This window comes from Sus scrofa, chromosome 6 (genome assembly GCF_000003025.6).
Source record: "Sus scrofa isolate TJ Tabasco breed Duroc chromosome 6, Sscrofa11.1, whole genome shotgun sequence".
Classification (NCBI taxonomy): domain Eukaryota; kingdom Metazoa; phylum Chordata; class Mammalia; order Artiodactyla; family Suidae; genus Sus; species Sus scrofa.
Window position 1 is genome coordinate 13949151 of NC_010448.4, and position 13526 is coordinate 13962676.

General features: G+C 46.9%; 1 protein-coding gene across 1 annotated transcript in view; it reads right to left on the bottom strand.

Annotated features, from left to right (window-relative positions):
• Positions 1 to 13526, bottom strand: part of HYDIN (HYDIN, axonemal central pair apparatus protein) — a 412515-nt gene that overhangs the window by 53875 nt on the left and 345114 nt on the right. Inside the window, 8 exon segments of the mRNA XM_021093814.1 lie at positions 1472 to 1707; positions 2433 to 2637; positions 4104 to 4221; positions 5715 to 5953; positions 6429 to 6597; positions 8437 to 8536; positions 10204 to 10303; positions 13299 to 13497. Coding sequence (XP_020949473.1) covers positions 1472 to 1707; positions 2433 to 2637; positions 4104 to 4221; positions 5715 to 5953; positions 6429 to 6597; positions 8437 to 8536; positions 10204 to 10303; positions 13299 to 13497 — 1366 coding nt within the window.

The following is a 13526-nucleotide window of genomic DNA, read 5'->3' on the forward strand; positions in this document are numbered from 1 at the left end:
TCTGGCTGCATCTGTGTCTGAGGTCTCGGATTCGGCACCCCTCGCTGAAGCACACCTCACTTTGCTAGGGGGCCATCCTGTTTGGGCTTGAGCTCCCTGCAACTCCAAGGGCTTTAGCCAGAATCACACCCACAGCACTTTTTCCTGTCCCGGGGCAATGTTGTGGGAAGCCTGCAGAGATGGTAGGGACCTCTGGCTCGGCCTCAAAAGGACTTTTTATTCTCATGGGAGGCAGGTGGCATTCAGGACTGACTCTTCCCTTTAGTTCTAAAACTGAGACCATAAGGTGTCTGTGCTCTTTCCCAGGGATAATCTGCAAATTAAGGAGAAGGATGCCCCCATGTCTGCAAATCCCTGTTACAAACTCACCTCTGTTTAGAAATCAGGCTCGCTGACTTTTCATGCTTGTAGCATGGAACAGGGAGAGAGCTGCCCCTTCGTGTTCCCGGTAAGGTCTGAGAGCAATGACAGTCCCTCCGTCTCTGCCCCTCTGCGGGGACAGTCCCCCAGGAATGCACACTATTCTTGGCTCTAGACGAGCCAGTCCTCTTGGCCATCTCTCCCCACCGTCAGCCATGAGGACGATACCAATTCTGTGGCACAAGGACACCTGGGCCAAGGTTCTACCTTCGGGCAGAGAACTGACGTGGCGGAAATGAGACAAGGTGGCATTTGCAGCACATTGACCAGAAATGAAGGGTGAGTGAAACCCAGTGACTAGGCCTCTCTCTTGGTGTTCTGAATTTGCTCTTCCACTGGGAGGAAAAAGGGTGTCAGCATGGTCTGACGCGGAGAGGAGGGCAGTTTGGGGCTGGCAGATCCTGTGACGCGCACCTATTATCTCCCTTGTACATGAATGAAGCTTGGCTTTAAACTGGACCCTAGAGACCTCAGATCTGGGACCCGGTAGAAGACTTGGGCTTTACTAAGCCTCAATTTCCCTGACGATAAAATGGGGATAATAATACCGTGGATGATATGAACTTGTGAGGATGACATGAGATGATGAATGAAAATCAACTGGCACCGTGCTCAGTATAGAGCAGGAGCTCAAGAACTGCTCATCACTGACCTCGTGCTTCTATGCGAACGTCCCCCAAGTCTCCCTCCCAGACCCACATGTGACCCAAGGCAGCCTGCCTGAGCTGGGGCTCGTCTCTGCTCTCCCCACGGCGCTGTGTCTCAGTGGACACATGGTGAGTGCTGGATGGATGGGTGTGTGCTGCTCCCTTGTGTGAACCAGTTTATCTCAGGTGTACCCACGGGAGACGCCGACTGGGACAAACGTATGGCTCTCGGCCTAGAGGAATCCCCCCTGGCCGGCTCTCATCACCTCCAGAACTCTAGTGGCCCCTGAGAGTCAGGTTATCCCCGCTCACAATCTGGGCTCCCGAGCAGGGGTTTCCATGACTCCTGCCCTGGCTTTGTGCCACCACCGTGGGCCGGGGCTGGAGCTGCGGGGGCTGCCTACCTTATTGGAGATGGGCTTGACTACAATGTTCACGTCGCAGGCGATCTTCCCCACGTTGCAGATCTTGAAGCGAGCCTTGGCCTGATGGCCCACCAGGACGTTGCAGAAGATGAACTTGCTCTCATCCTCCACAAACAGCCCCCCGCTCTCTATGGTCTGCAGGATGCTGTACAGGTTGGCGCTGCTGCAGAGCTGATGCTCCTCAAATATCAAGGCATTGTTGTCGGTCACGAAGGCTGGGGAGTGGAGGGAAGACTGTGAGAGGAAGCCTGAGAGCCCAGGTCCAGCCGGCCGTCACTCCTGATTTGGAGGCTTAGATTCTGACAAAGGGCAATCAGAGGGGAGACGCAGGGGAGCTCCCACAGTGGGTATGAGTGATGGGACAAATCCTTTCTTCTCAGCCTCTGTGGGACCGCTTTTGCTGGCCTCCAGACTCCAACCTCCTTTTCCTTCCAACGGTAAGGAAGGATAAGATCTAGCGTGAGCTGAGGAAGGAAGGAGGCATTCAACTAATTTTGGTGCGAGGCTGCAGGGGGCCTACGGCCAAAGCAAGAGGAGCTGTCTCCGTGCCTCAACTGAGATCTCGCTGGGTTAAAGTTACTGTATGCTTAGCCACTGACCACTGTTCTCTGTGTGTACACTGCACAGGGAGTGCCTGGCCATGGGCAGGGTTCAGTGTTCCTGAGTCCTGTGCCACACCCCATTGCACCATGAATCCCAGATAACGCTATCCACCTGAGAAGCCTGGACCAAACTCGGAAAGACTAGGAGCTTAGAGCTGCACATCCTCTTCTAGGTGAGCATGCCCTGTAAGTCTTAAAGGAAAATATGGCTGGAGACACCAGAGGAAGTTCTAAAGTCCCACAGGGAGAAGCCGCATCTGTTAGACATTTGCAAGAGGTGGGGACTGTTACAGAGGAAGGTCTTTCAGGGGGTGCCATCCACGCTGAGTGCCCAGTACCTGGTTGACAGGCTTCGGCCAACAGGGTGTATGGAATGCCAGCGGGCTGGTCTCTTGGGTCCCGGTCAGAGATATCAATAGCTATAAACTCCTCACACCTTCCCACGGGGTCAGCCACGCAGTCGACAGTGATGACCTGCATTCCTCCGGAAGGGATGGAGCCAAAGCCAGGATACACAGTGAACATGCCGTGGGTGAAGCGAGACTGCAGGAAGAGTGGGAGGGGTGGCAGAGTCTGAGCCCTTCTACCAGAGTTGTGAGATGGTGTCAAGAGGGACCAGTCTCTCGGGGCTCTCCCCATAGGGGCTCTCCCCAAAGGCTAGTGCCAGGTGTGGATAATAGTACAGATAACCCATTGGACATCTTATTACTGCCAGGCAAGGGTGGGGTTCCAGTTCTTCACCAGTCCTTGACTCTACCTGGTGGAGAGGGTTAGGAGGGTCTCATTTCTGTTCTGCTGATGCAATGGGGTAGGAGGTCAATTGAGGGGATGGGAGCGACATCTCATTACCACTTGGTTCGGGTGGAAGTCAAAGTTCCCCACGTGTTGTCTCCACTGACAGTGCTGGAGGTGGTGGTAGGTAGTGAAAGGCTGACTCCCTACTGAGTATTCTTGGACATCACTTTGGCAGAGGATTGGGGCACCTCATTACAGTCTGGGTAGAGTGGGACATCTAGGCTCTCCACTGGATTTTGCTTGAAATATGTGGAGTAGGACCACATATTTCTCTGTCATGTCAGACTATAATATTTTCTTCTCCGAAACTTTTCTATCTTGATAGCAACCCTTTTTCTGGTCCTTTGGCTAGTGGGAGCAGGCTTTTATTAGGGCTGCTCTTGGTCTGTGTTTGTTGATATTTCTGGATTTCTGGCTCTTAGTACCCAGTTTGGGACATATGAAGCAAAAAAGAAATTTTAGGGAACTCACTACTGTGATGTATACTGGGTCTCAAGGACCTGAGCTGGTCTGATTTTCTTCTATTTTTCAGTTTTCATGCTTCTTTTATATAAAATGTCCATAGCTTTTAGTTGTATTTAGTTGGAGGCATAGGGAAAAATATATCTATTTCATATTACCAGAAGCAAAGTCTTCAAGTCCCCTTTTATTTAAGTCTATCCAAATGGGGTTCTGTTTCTTATCAACAAATGATTCTGGATTAAAACACTTTTTTTTGTATTTTTAGGGCCACACCCCACCATATATGGGGGTTCCCAGGCTAGGGGTTGAATCAGAGCTGCAGCTGCCAGCCCATTCCACAGCCACAGCAATGTGGGATCCAAGGCGTCTGCAACCTACAGCACAGCTCACTGCAACGCCGGATTCTTAACCCACTGAGTGAGGCCAGGGATCAAACCTGCATCCTCATGGATACTAGTCGGGTTTGTTAACCACTGATCCACTATGGGAACACCAGCATTAAAATACTTATAATAAGTAGAAGCTAATTTTAAAGCAATGAGGAGACAATGAAGGTTTTAAAGCAAAAGAGGATTTCTAGATTAAGTCGTAACTCCTTACTTTAAGATAAAAGTGATATTTCATTATAACTATTTACTATTCCTGCCACAGTGGGCATATCCAAAACTGAAAACCTAGGGAGGCATTTGCTGCAAGAACTAGCTGGGAGGTGGCCTTTCAGGGCTGCTGTGAACAAGGAAAAGGGTACTCACCTGGCTTGTGATGTTTACATCTTTCTGAACAGATTCAGAGAACTTGGTGGCTTTGGAAGGGCCAGTTTTGTAAAAGCTCTCACTTTCCCGGGACCTTGCATATCTAATATGGCTGATTCTGATCAAAGAAGCAAGAGAACATTCTCAGGCTTGGACGGTCGTTGAACACTCCCTGCCTGTCTGCTTTCAAGGTCCTTTCTCCTAGGGGTGGGGTACAGGGCCTTTCCTTGGCCAAGAGGGCAACAGGGCAGCAGAGTCAGCTTATCCATCATCAGCCAAACTCACTTAACGATTGTGAGATAAGTATGCAGAAACCGTATTTATTAAATACGATTCATAAGGACACTGAAAATTACTGGAAGAAAATAATAATTTAAAAAGTTTACTTGAGTTCACCAGAAAGCTGTGTGTGGAAATTGTTTTTAGACATAAAATCTTTTATCTGATATCATTTGTTCGTGTAGAGGCCAGTTCATCTAAAATATTCGAATGTATGTGAGGTACAATTTAAAGCATTTGAATTTTATATATTTGATCATTCATTTGCTTAACGACTAGAACAACTGAAGTTCAACCCCCCTTTTGAGGGTTTTACATGAATTTCTGCATGTTAAAATGAAAATAAATTAAAAACAACTTTAAGCAAAGCAAAATTATAATATCCATAAATAAACATTAATAAATTTAAAAATAAATGATACCCAATTAGGTTGAAATGAAATTTGGAAGATAGAGACTTTAGACAGTTTAACCAAAACTGTCTTATACGTTCAAACTTTGACAAAATAAAAAAAGGAGAATCCACAACATGAAACAATTACAATGTAAAACTGTGTGTCTGATTTAAAACAATTACTTAGAAAGTCAATCTTAAATTAATAATTAATTATTTTGAAAGTTAATTCTTTAGAAAGTCAAGACAAAGTCCTTGGCAACTGGTAAAACCATCCCTACTTTGCCAAGAATATGACAATCAAAGAAAAGCCAAAGACACTCAAAAAAAAAAAAAAAAAAAACCAAATAGTTTTGGTCAATTGATTGAGCGCCACCTTTTGAAGAATATGGAATTTTACTGGAACAGTGTGATAAAGTTAGCTGTTGTGATAAGATGTCTTCCTGGGGAGAAGATAAAAACAGTACCAGGAGAAAGAGTGAGGGCATCACCAGGCTTTCTCTATGGTCCACATTTCCAAGGTACCCTTTGCCATCCCCTGTCATTAGCACAGCTAATGATTTCTGTTGGTTCAGCTTGCTGTTATAATGACAGACAGACCATGGCTTACTGGTAAGGACTGCAGCACACTGGAGCACCAACCAGGACAACAGACCCAACCCCAAGCAGAAGACTTTACACTGAGTCAATTAAAATGGATGATATATCCGACAGCAGTTGGAAAGCATGTAAAAATTGGTGTCAGAGATGTGGGTTCAGAACTGAGATCTACTGGTGATTTCTTCCACCGTCTTGGATGAGCCATTTCTAAACTTTAGCAAGCTCGTCCACAAAAGGGGACTGAGTGGGTGAATTAGATAAAATATTTGAGCTCACTGTAGAACATAAAGCACTAATTAACCAGGGAAAGGTATTAGTTAAGTAAATGCTTGTCTTACGCTTTCTTTTGATGAAGGGGGGTCTCGCCTGTCAGCCTATAAAGGGCGTACTTGAAGTCGATCACACCTTGATTTTCTATGGTGAAGGAGCTACTTTTCCGGGTGCCACAGATCAAAGCCCCAAAGTTGATGATGGAGGAGGGGCTGATGTTGTATTTGGAGAACACTGCATTCACAGAAAACTTAATTGGGATGCTGGCAATGATTTCACCTCCTTCTGAGAGAGTGGGTTCAACAATCTAGAAAGAGCAGAAGGATTGGGAAGATGTCAGCCACTCCAGAATTTCCATGACTATTAACTTCATTCCCTCTTTTCATTGTTGACATGAAGCCAGGTTCTTTACTTCATTCTCTTAACATTACTGCATGAACAACACGAGTAAATGCCGTGGGTCGACGGGGGCCAACTGTGCCTCCTATTCTTACTTTCCAACTCTTCTTTTTCACATGATGACTCAACTCCGCTTCCCTGTTCCTGGTCTTGTCTCTTCCAAAGACTAGGGGCACATTTCTGCTCTGGAGCTCTCAATTTCTGATGACTCTGCACACTTCCCACCTGCCCTATCAGCGCGTGTAGTAGGGGACAAAGCCCTGGTGCATCTCTCTGGCTGCCCCCAGGCCAGCCCTCCGTCCCCCACCCCACCCCCAGCTTCTTTTCAGGGCATGAGTCTCACAGTCCTGCCACGGTCTGGTCTTGCCTTTGAGCTTGCTTACCTGACAGCGCAGAACTGGTTGGTGCTCGATCTTTATTTCCTTCTTTGCACGAAAGAACACCTGGACATTTGTGGGTTTTTCCATTGTGGTCAGTGAGCCCTTCTTAGGTTGGGCTGAGATCATGGAACTTAGATTGGTTGTCGAAATCCCTAAGGAGTCCACAGAAAAGCTGAGAGATGAGAATAAAAGTCAGTTTTAGTCATCTAGGGAACCAAAGATACAAGCCAAGAGACTCTAGACTCTTAAGTGCCTGCCAGGTCCCCAGTCCGTTTAACCACCATGGCTTGCTTGCAGTGTTCACTGTTCTTCGTGCTCTGTGACCCCCTCTCCTTAGTCAGGATTGACCAGGTGAGGCAATGGTACTGGACAGCCACCTCTAGCCTATGGTTAAGAGGTATCCTTGCACGAGATCTCTGTCTAATAGGAAAACGTGATGCTGGATAAGGATCAGCTAGATTATTCCTTTCTGCCTCTTCCTGTCTCTCTCTCACTTTGTCTCCGTCCCTTCCTCCCTCCCCTCTCCGAGACGGAACATAGTACACATAGACAGAACAGTGACACAGAAGCCAGGGGATCTAATGCAGGAGGGAATAGGGTGGGAGGCAGAAGTCATGCAAGAGAGGGGCTCAGAAGGGAGGCCATGCCTGATGCAGGTGAGGTGAGAAGCCACGGAGAAAAGCTGACATGTGAGATGGTAGGGGGACTGGAGCCAGAGCAAGAAACTGAAGCCGAGGTCAGATATCTGGGGCAGCTATGGGGACCCCCATGTCACCTCCATGCTCCAGGAGACCTGGCCCTTCACTGCTGCACACAAGGTGCCTGTGCTTCCTCATTCCCTGCACATCCTTTCAGCAAACCCCGATCACCTGCTCCAAGCCGAAGATGACTCGGTTCCACGCAACTTGAAAGAGCAGAGCTAACGCCCTGTCGTAATCTAAAACAAAACTCACAACGGGCAAGAGTCCATCCAGCACTAATTCTAGAGTGACTGGCTTTCTTCTGGGTTTGTTTAGCTTTTATTTATATTTATTTATTTCAATTTTTGGTTCTAATTAATGGTGGTATTGCGGTGGAACCTCTTGAATTTCAGCATTCCTTGAACTGAAATGAAACTACCAGAAGTACACTGAACTCCTTCAGAACAGGTGAGGCGGTTGTCCCCTTTTCAACTGTGAATTCTTCTGCAGGAAGGATGATCTTCCATAAAATTGACTGGCCGTGGGTGCTGGCACTGCCTGAGGACCTCCTCCCTCCCCACGCCCAGCACCACCTTAGTTAGTGGTTCATTTTCAATCTTGAGGATGAGTACAAACTGGAGCTCTAGTCCACGAGGCTGCTATTTGGAATCTATAACACAGGGTCTTAAAATTAAAAAAGATAATTGGGGAGTTCCCTTCACGACGCAGAAGAAACGAATTCAATTCGAATCCGTGAGGATTCTGGTTTTATCCCTGGCTGTGCTCAGTGGGTTGGGGATCCGGTGTTGCTGTGGCTGTGGCTGTGGCTGTGGTGTAGGATGGCAGCTGTAGCTTCGATTTGAGCCCTAGCCTGGGAAACTCCATATGCTGTGGGTGGAACCCTAAAGCAAAAAAAAAAAAAAAAAAAAAAAAAAAAAAAAAAAAAGGCAAAAAAAGCAAAAAAAATTGGGAAACCCCTTCTTCACATGGACTCCTGTGTAGAACATCAACTTATAAAACAGAGAGGAACTGAAAGGAGGACAGGACGCTGTGGTGCCAGGGCCCGCACCTCCAGTCTCTCACTCCTCCCCTGGACCTTCCCACTCCCTCCCCTCCCCACGGAGGCTCCCACCACCCCCAACCCCGTCCCCACCCAGCCCCTGTGGCTCCAGTTGGGATTCCATTTATGTGAGGCCAAGAGAAGCTAAAAGCAAAATTGCTTCTCAGGAATTCCTTGCTCAACTTAAAAAAAAAAAAAATGTCCCCTGGGCACCCCTCTTCTCGCTGTAAGAGGATGAGGACAACTACATGCCCAGGAATCTTTGGGTTACCTGAACATGATCTCGTATTTTCCACGGTTCTTCAGTTGCAAGGGCTGCTTCACCTCCTCCAAGACCTTCACAATCCCAAAATCGAGGCCTCCTTCAGCTCCTGCCAGGGCCAGGGTGGGGAGGGGTGAGTGGACATGACAGCGAGAAGCAGGGAACTTCCAACTGAAGTTCTCATGGAAAATCCATGCTGACAATTTCAGAGAATTTGTTTTCTGAAAACACTGAGGCTAGAAAAACATTTTGTGATTGAGTCTTTAGCAAACACACAACAGATACGGCTCTGGCACCCAGTTAATGGAGTGGCTCCCTCTGGCTTCCATCCTACAGGATCACTGTTTTTTCTTTCATGTCTCCCATTAGCTAAAACTCCCAGTGTTTAAAAAAACTCCAGGAGTTTCCATTGTGGCTCAGTAGTAATGAACCCGACTGGTATCCATGAGGATGCGGGTTTGATCCCTGGCCTCGCTCAGTGGGTTAAGGATCCGGTGCTGCTGTGAGCTGCAGTGTAAGTAGCAGACAAGGCTTGGATTCCATGCTGCTGTGGTTGTGGAGTAGCCTGGGAACCCTAGCTGGGGAACTTCCATATGCAGCTCTAAAAAGACCAAGAAAAAAAAGAAAAAGGTGTATCATGTATCATGTGTACAACATGCAGTTGGGACATAATGCATAAATTTACATTACAGTGTTACACTTTGCATTACATCATAAGCATTTCCCCATAATTAAAAACTGCCCCCCAAAATGTGATTTTGATGGCTGCATAATATACCACAATATGACTGCTTAATGATTTATATTGTTCTTTCCACAAATACATTTCATTATAGACAGACATTTAGGGTATTCCTAATTTACCATTATTATAAATTACATTGCAATAAATGCTATACAGAAGTCTAATGCCATGTAGGCAAATAAGAAGCCCTAACATTCTACGAGTCTTGCTGAGTAGGAGAACTATCAGGGAAAGGAGGGCCCTAGGCGGGTGTTGGGGTGGCATGGTGGGTAGAATAATGCCCTGACCGCTGCCCCCCAAAGATATCCATGTCCTCATCCCTGGGGCCTGTAAATACACTGTTTACGTGGAAAAGGGGAATGAAGGTATAGATACAATTGAGATTGCTAATCATCTGATTTTAAATAAGGGAGATTATCCTGGATTTTCTGGTTGGGCCCCAAGTAATCACAAAGGTCCTTAAGAGTAGAAAAGGGAGACAGAAGTGGGTGAGCCAGAGAGATGGCAGTGTGGGAAGGATTTTGTCCCACCTTGCTGGCTTTGAAGATGAGCCAAGGAGCGTGTGTGGCTTCAAGAAGGTGGAAAAGGCAAGGAGATGGATTCTGCCTCAGAGCCTGCAGAAAGAAACGCAGCCCCGCCAACACCTTGATTTTAGCCCAGTGAGGTCCATTTTGGACACCTGACCTATAGAACCGTAAGATAATAAATTTGCGTTGTTTTAAGCCACAGAGTTTGTGGGTATTTGTTACAGAGGTGACAGAAAAGGAATACAGGCAGGCAGATAAGAACTCACTCTCAGATGACTGTTGAGAAAAGAACTCTACAAATTATATACCTTGACCAGCCCCGTTGTCTCTGGACGGAAAGGTGAAGACTCACTGTAATATCGCTAACATCACTTGAGCTTGCATTACACTACTTACCCACATGGCACCTCTCTCTGCAACAACCACTGGTCTCTCTCTACACAAGAAAACGCTGCCCTAAAAGATGTGACTTCTAAACACCCTTTCCTTAAAGGGGCAACAGACCTTTGGGGAAGGTGATGTCCAAGGCAATGTCGTAGGACTCAGCAAAGATCAGGATGTTTTCAATCTGAACGACACCAATGAGATTTTCTGTGTCTAAAACCTGTCGGGGTGAAAGAAATTCTTTAGTAAAAGCAAGACCCACGAGGTGCTTGGAACATGAACTGCAGAACGTGTGTGAAGAAGGGGCTGTGATAAAGAACGTCTTGAAATGAATTTAGCTTCTGTTTTTGCTCAGCTTTTGGTAGGATGAGTGTTCTTCATGAGCCCCTTTGGGGAATGCTGGTGCAGACAACCAACAAAAGGATGGGGAAAAGTGACTGCATTTTCCGGCCTGTTCACTTACTGGGTTTCAATTATTTACAAGACTGGCACAACGTTACTGAAGTTTGGGTTGTGAGTATACCTTGCGGGAAAGTGTTCTTTGAACTTTTAAATCAAATAAACTTGAAGAGCATTTTTCTGACAGCTGAAATGAAAAACTTTCATATGCTAAAGTATTCTTGCTCTGCTAACTTCATCGGTCTGAATGGTTCTACTCTTTGTTTTGGATTCAACGTGGGATCAAAGTGTTAGACTTTTCATATAAAATGTGTAAGGTTTCTCTTTTACAAGTACCTTTCATATTTTTTACATGAATATCATTACTATTAAAATTGGAAATGTTAAAAAAAAAATGGTAAGACTCCTAGCCTCCAGCTGCTCACTGTCCCCTCTGTTGCTGTCTCTCCCGTACTGTCCTGAGGAACGTCTGAAATGGTGTCAGCTGGATCCAACTGTTGTTGACTCTTGAGACTAATGATGGGCAATAAAGGCTCTGTCTGTCAAAGGAAGAGCCACCGGGCAGTGGGTGTGGCATGCTTGCACCTGCCTGGAAACCACCTGCTTCCCTGTTGCAGCCTCAAGTTGAAAAACTAAGTCCCCAGCTCCCCACTGCTTGTGCCGTAGGTGCCATGGGGGACACCTGTAGCTGTTATAAAACTCAAGCCTTATTTTGGAGTTTCCGTCTTTTCTTTCATCCAGCATTTTGCAGTGTTTCACAGAGCAAATGGACCCACTTGAATTTACCTTCTTTCTTTTGATGCTCAGCCTCTGACAGGGATAACAAGAAGGGCTGGCAGTGGGAGGGAAAAATGAGACAAAGAACTTGGATTATCAGCTCCAGAATTTATATAGTACTTTTCTACTGGCAGATACCGAGTACCCAGAGCACTGCACTTCCTTTGTCCCTGCTAGAGGGACGGGGAGGAGGGGGGAGTATGTGTTGTAATTGAGGGAAATAAGAAAAAATTAAGAGGTACAATAATTAAATAGAGCGCACCAGAGTGCTTTTCAAAGGGGCCAGAAAGCAAGGCATTTCCTTGTGTAGATGTTGCAGGAGGAAGACCTCAGGAGGTCAACCTTAGACCATTTTGGAGGCCTGAGGGGAGATCCACTGTGTCTGCTTTGGCTGGAACATACAGGATATGATGTCAGTTAAGTTACAGAGATGTTTCCATACCAGTTGATAACCAGCTGTCACAATGACTTCCCCAAGTGTCCCCTTGTTGCCTGCCTCCTGCACCTTCTCCCCCCACCTTGGGAACCCCTGGACTCCCCATGGTCTACTAACTAAAGGATAAAGCTGGCACAGCCGGGACCCCACATTGGCTGTGTGGCCTGGATTCACTGGATTCATCTGTGTCTGTGTAGAGCCTGGCGTTAGAAACGTTGCCTCTCACCTCTGGCCTTCAGACACATTTGTGGACTTGGTGAATCTATTAGTATCTGTTTTCAGCTATGTAGCCTGGGTAGATGATAAGACAGATTAATTAGACCCACTGACTGCCTCCAAAAAGTAGAAGCAGGATTCATGTGTGTAAATTACACAGAGAGATTTGAGTGCAACCCAAGGAAGAATTAATCGTCAGAGATGTTCAAAGGCAGATCAGGCCACTTGGTAGGTTTTCTATCCCTGAGGATATTCAAAGACAAGCTTGGATGACTTCTTGCTTGTTGCAGAATCAGTTCAAGCATAACAGGTCAGTGACATTCATTCACTCATTCATTCAAAAGATCCTACTGAGTGCCTTTTCCATCCTGTGCTAGACACTGGGGGTCTGACGGGGTCGGGGGCTGAATGGCGACTTCCTAAAGGTAATCTAAGTCTTAACTTTTGGAACCTTTAAATGTAACTTTATTTGGAAAAAGAGTCTTTGCAGATGCGATTAAGTTAAAGATCTCAAGGTGAGATCATCTTGGGTTGTTTGGGTTAGCCCTAGATCCATTAAGTGTCCTTGTAAAAGAGAGAAGAAGAGAAGACACAGGGGGAAGCCGTGTGAAGACTGAGGCAGAGATTAGGGTGATGCAGCACAGGCCAAGGAACACGCGGGCCCCCAGATGGAAAAGGCAAGGAAGGATTATTCTCCAGCACCTTCAGAGGGAGGAGGGCCTTGCAAATATCTTGATTTTGAACTTTGGTCCCCAGAACTGCAGGAGAGTAAAGGTCTTGCTTTGAGCCACTCACTTTGTGGTCATTCGTTACAGCAGCCCCAGGAAACTAATATGGGTGATGAGCAAGTCAGGCAAAGTCTTGCCCCAGTGGAGTTCACATAAGTTCACTCCTATGCACTCTGAAGGACAGAAAACAGTGAGTGGCTGCACATAATGAGATTTCTTCAATGAGGTGATTGGGAAAAGCCAGTTGAAGCAGTGCTGTTGCACAGACCCTATGGTGGGAGCCACTCTTGACAGAGCACACAGGGACCTCCTTCCTGGCAGGAAAACCCTGATGTGGATGCTCAGGAGCAGGCGAGGACCTTGGGCTTCACTCTCATTACTGCAACAGGAACACAGCCTCGTGCTTTAGGAAGGAGTGACCTGATTTAACTGACATTGTAAAGGCCCCTCTGGACACTTGTGGGGAGTGGGAAGAGGGAAGCCAGCTAGGACGGCCCTGCGGAAGTCCAGGTGAGTGACAGTGCAGGGGGGATGGATGCGGCAGGTAGCACGGGGACCTGGCTTTGTGTGTGTGTGTGTGTGTGTTGACAGTGTGTGCACCAGGGAACTCAAGGCGTGCACATTTTGATGATCAAGACTGAAGATGCACAGAGCCTTACTTCCAACCGAATCGCCTTCTTGATGTTGATGGGTTTGGAGGGTTGGAAATGCACTTGGAGGTTGTACTCAGCCTTGGGGGCTATGGTCCCCTGCACCGTGGACACGGTGAAGTCTTCACCCAGGTGCTCCAGGCTGGTGATCCGCCAGGCCAGGGGCAGTAGTGTGATGTTGCGGAGAACAACCACCTTGGATTCTTTTCTGTGGAGACCAAAAGAAATTTCCGCAGT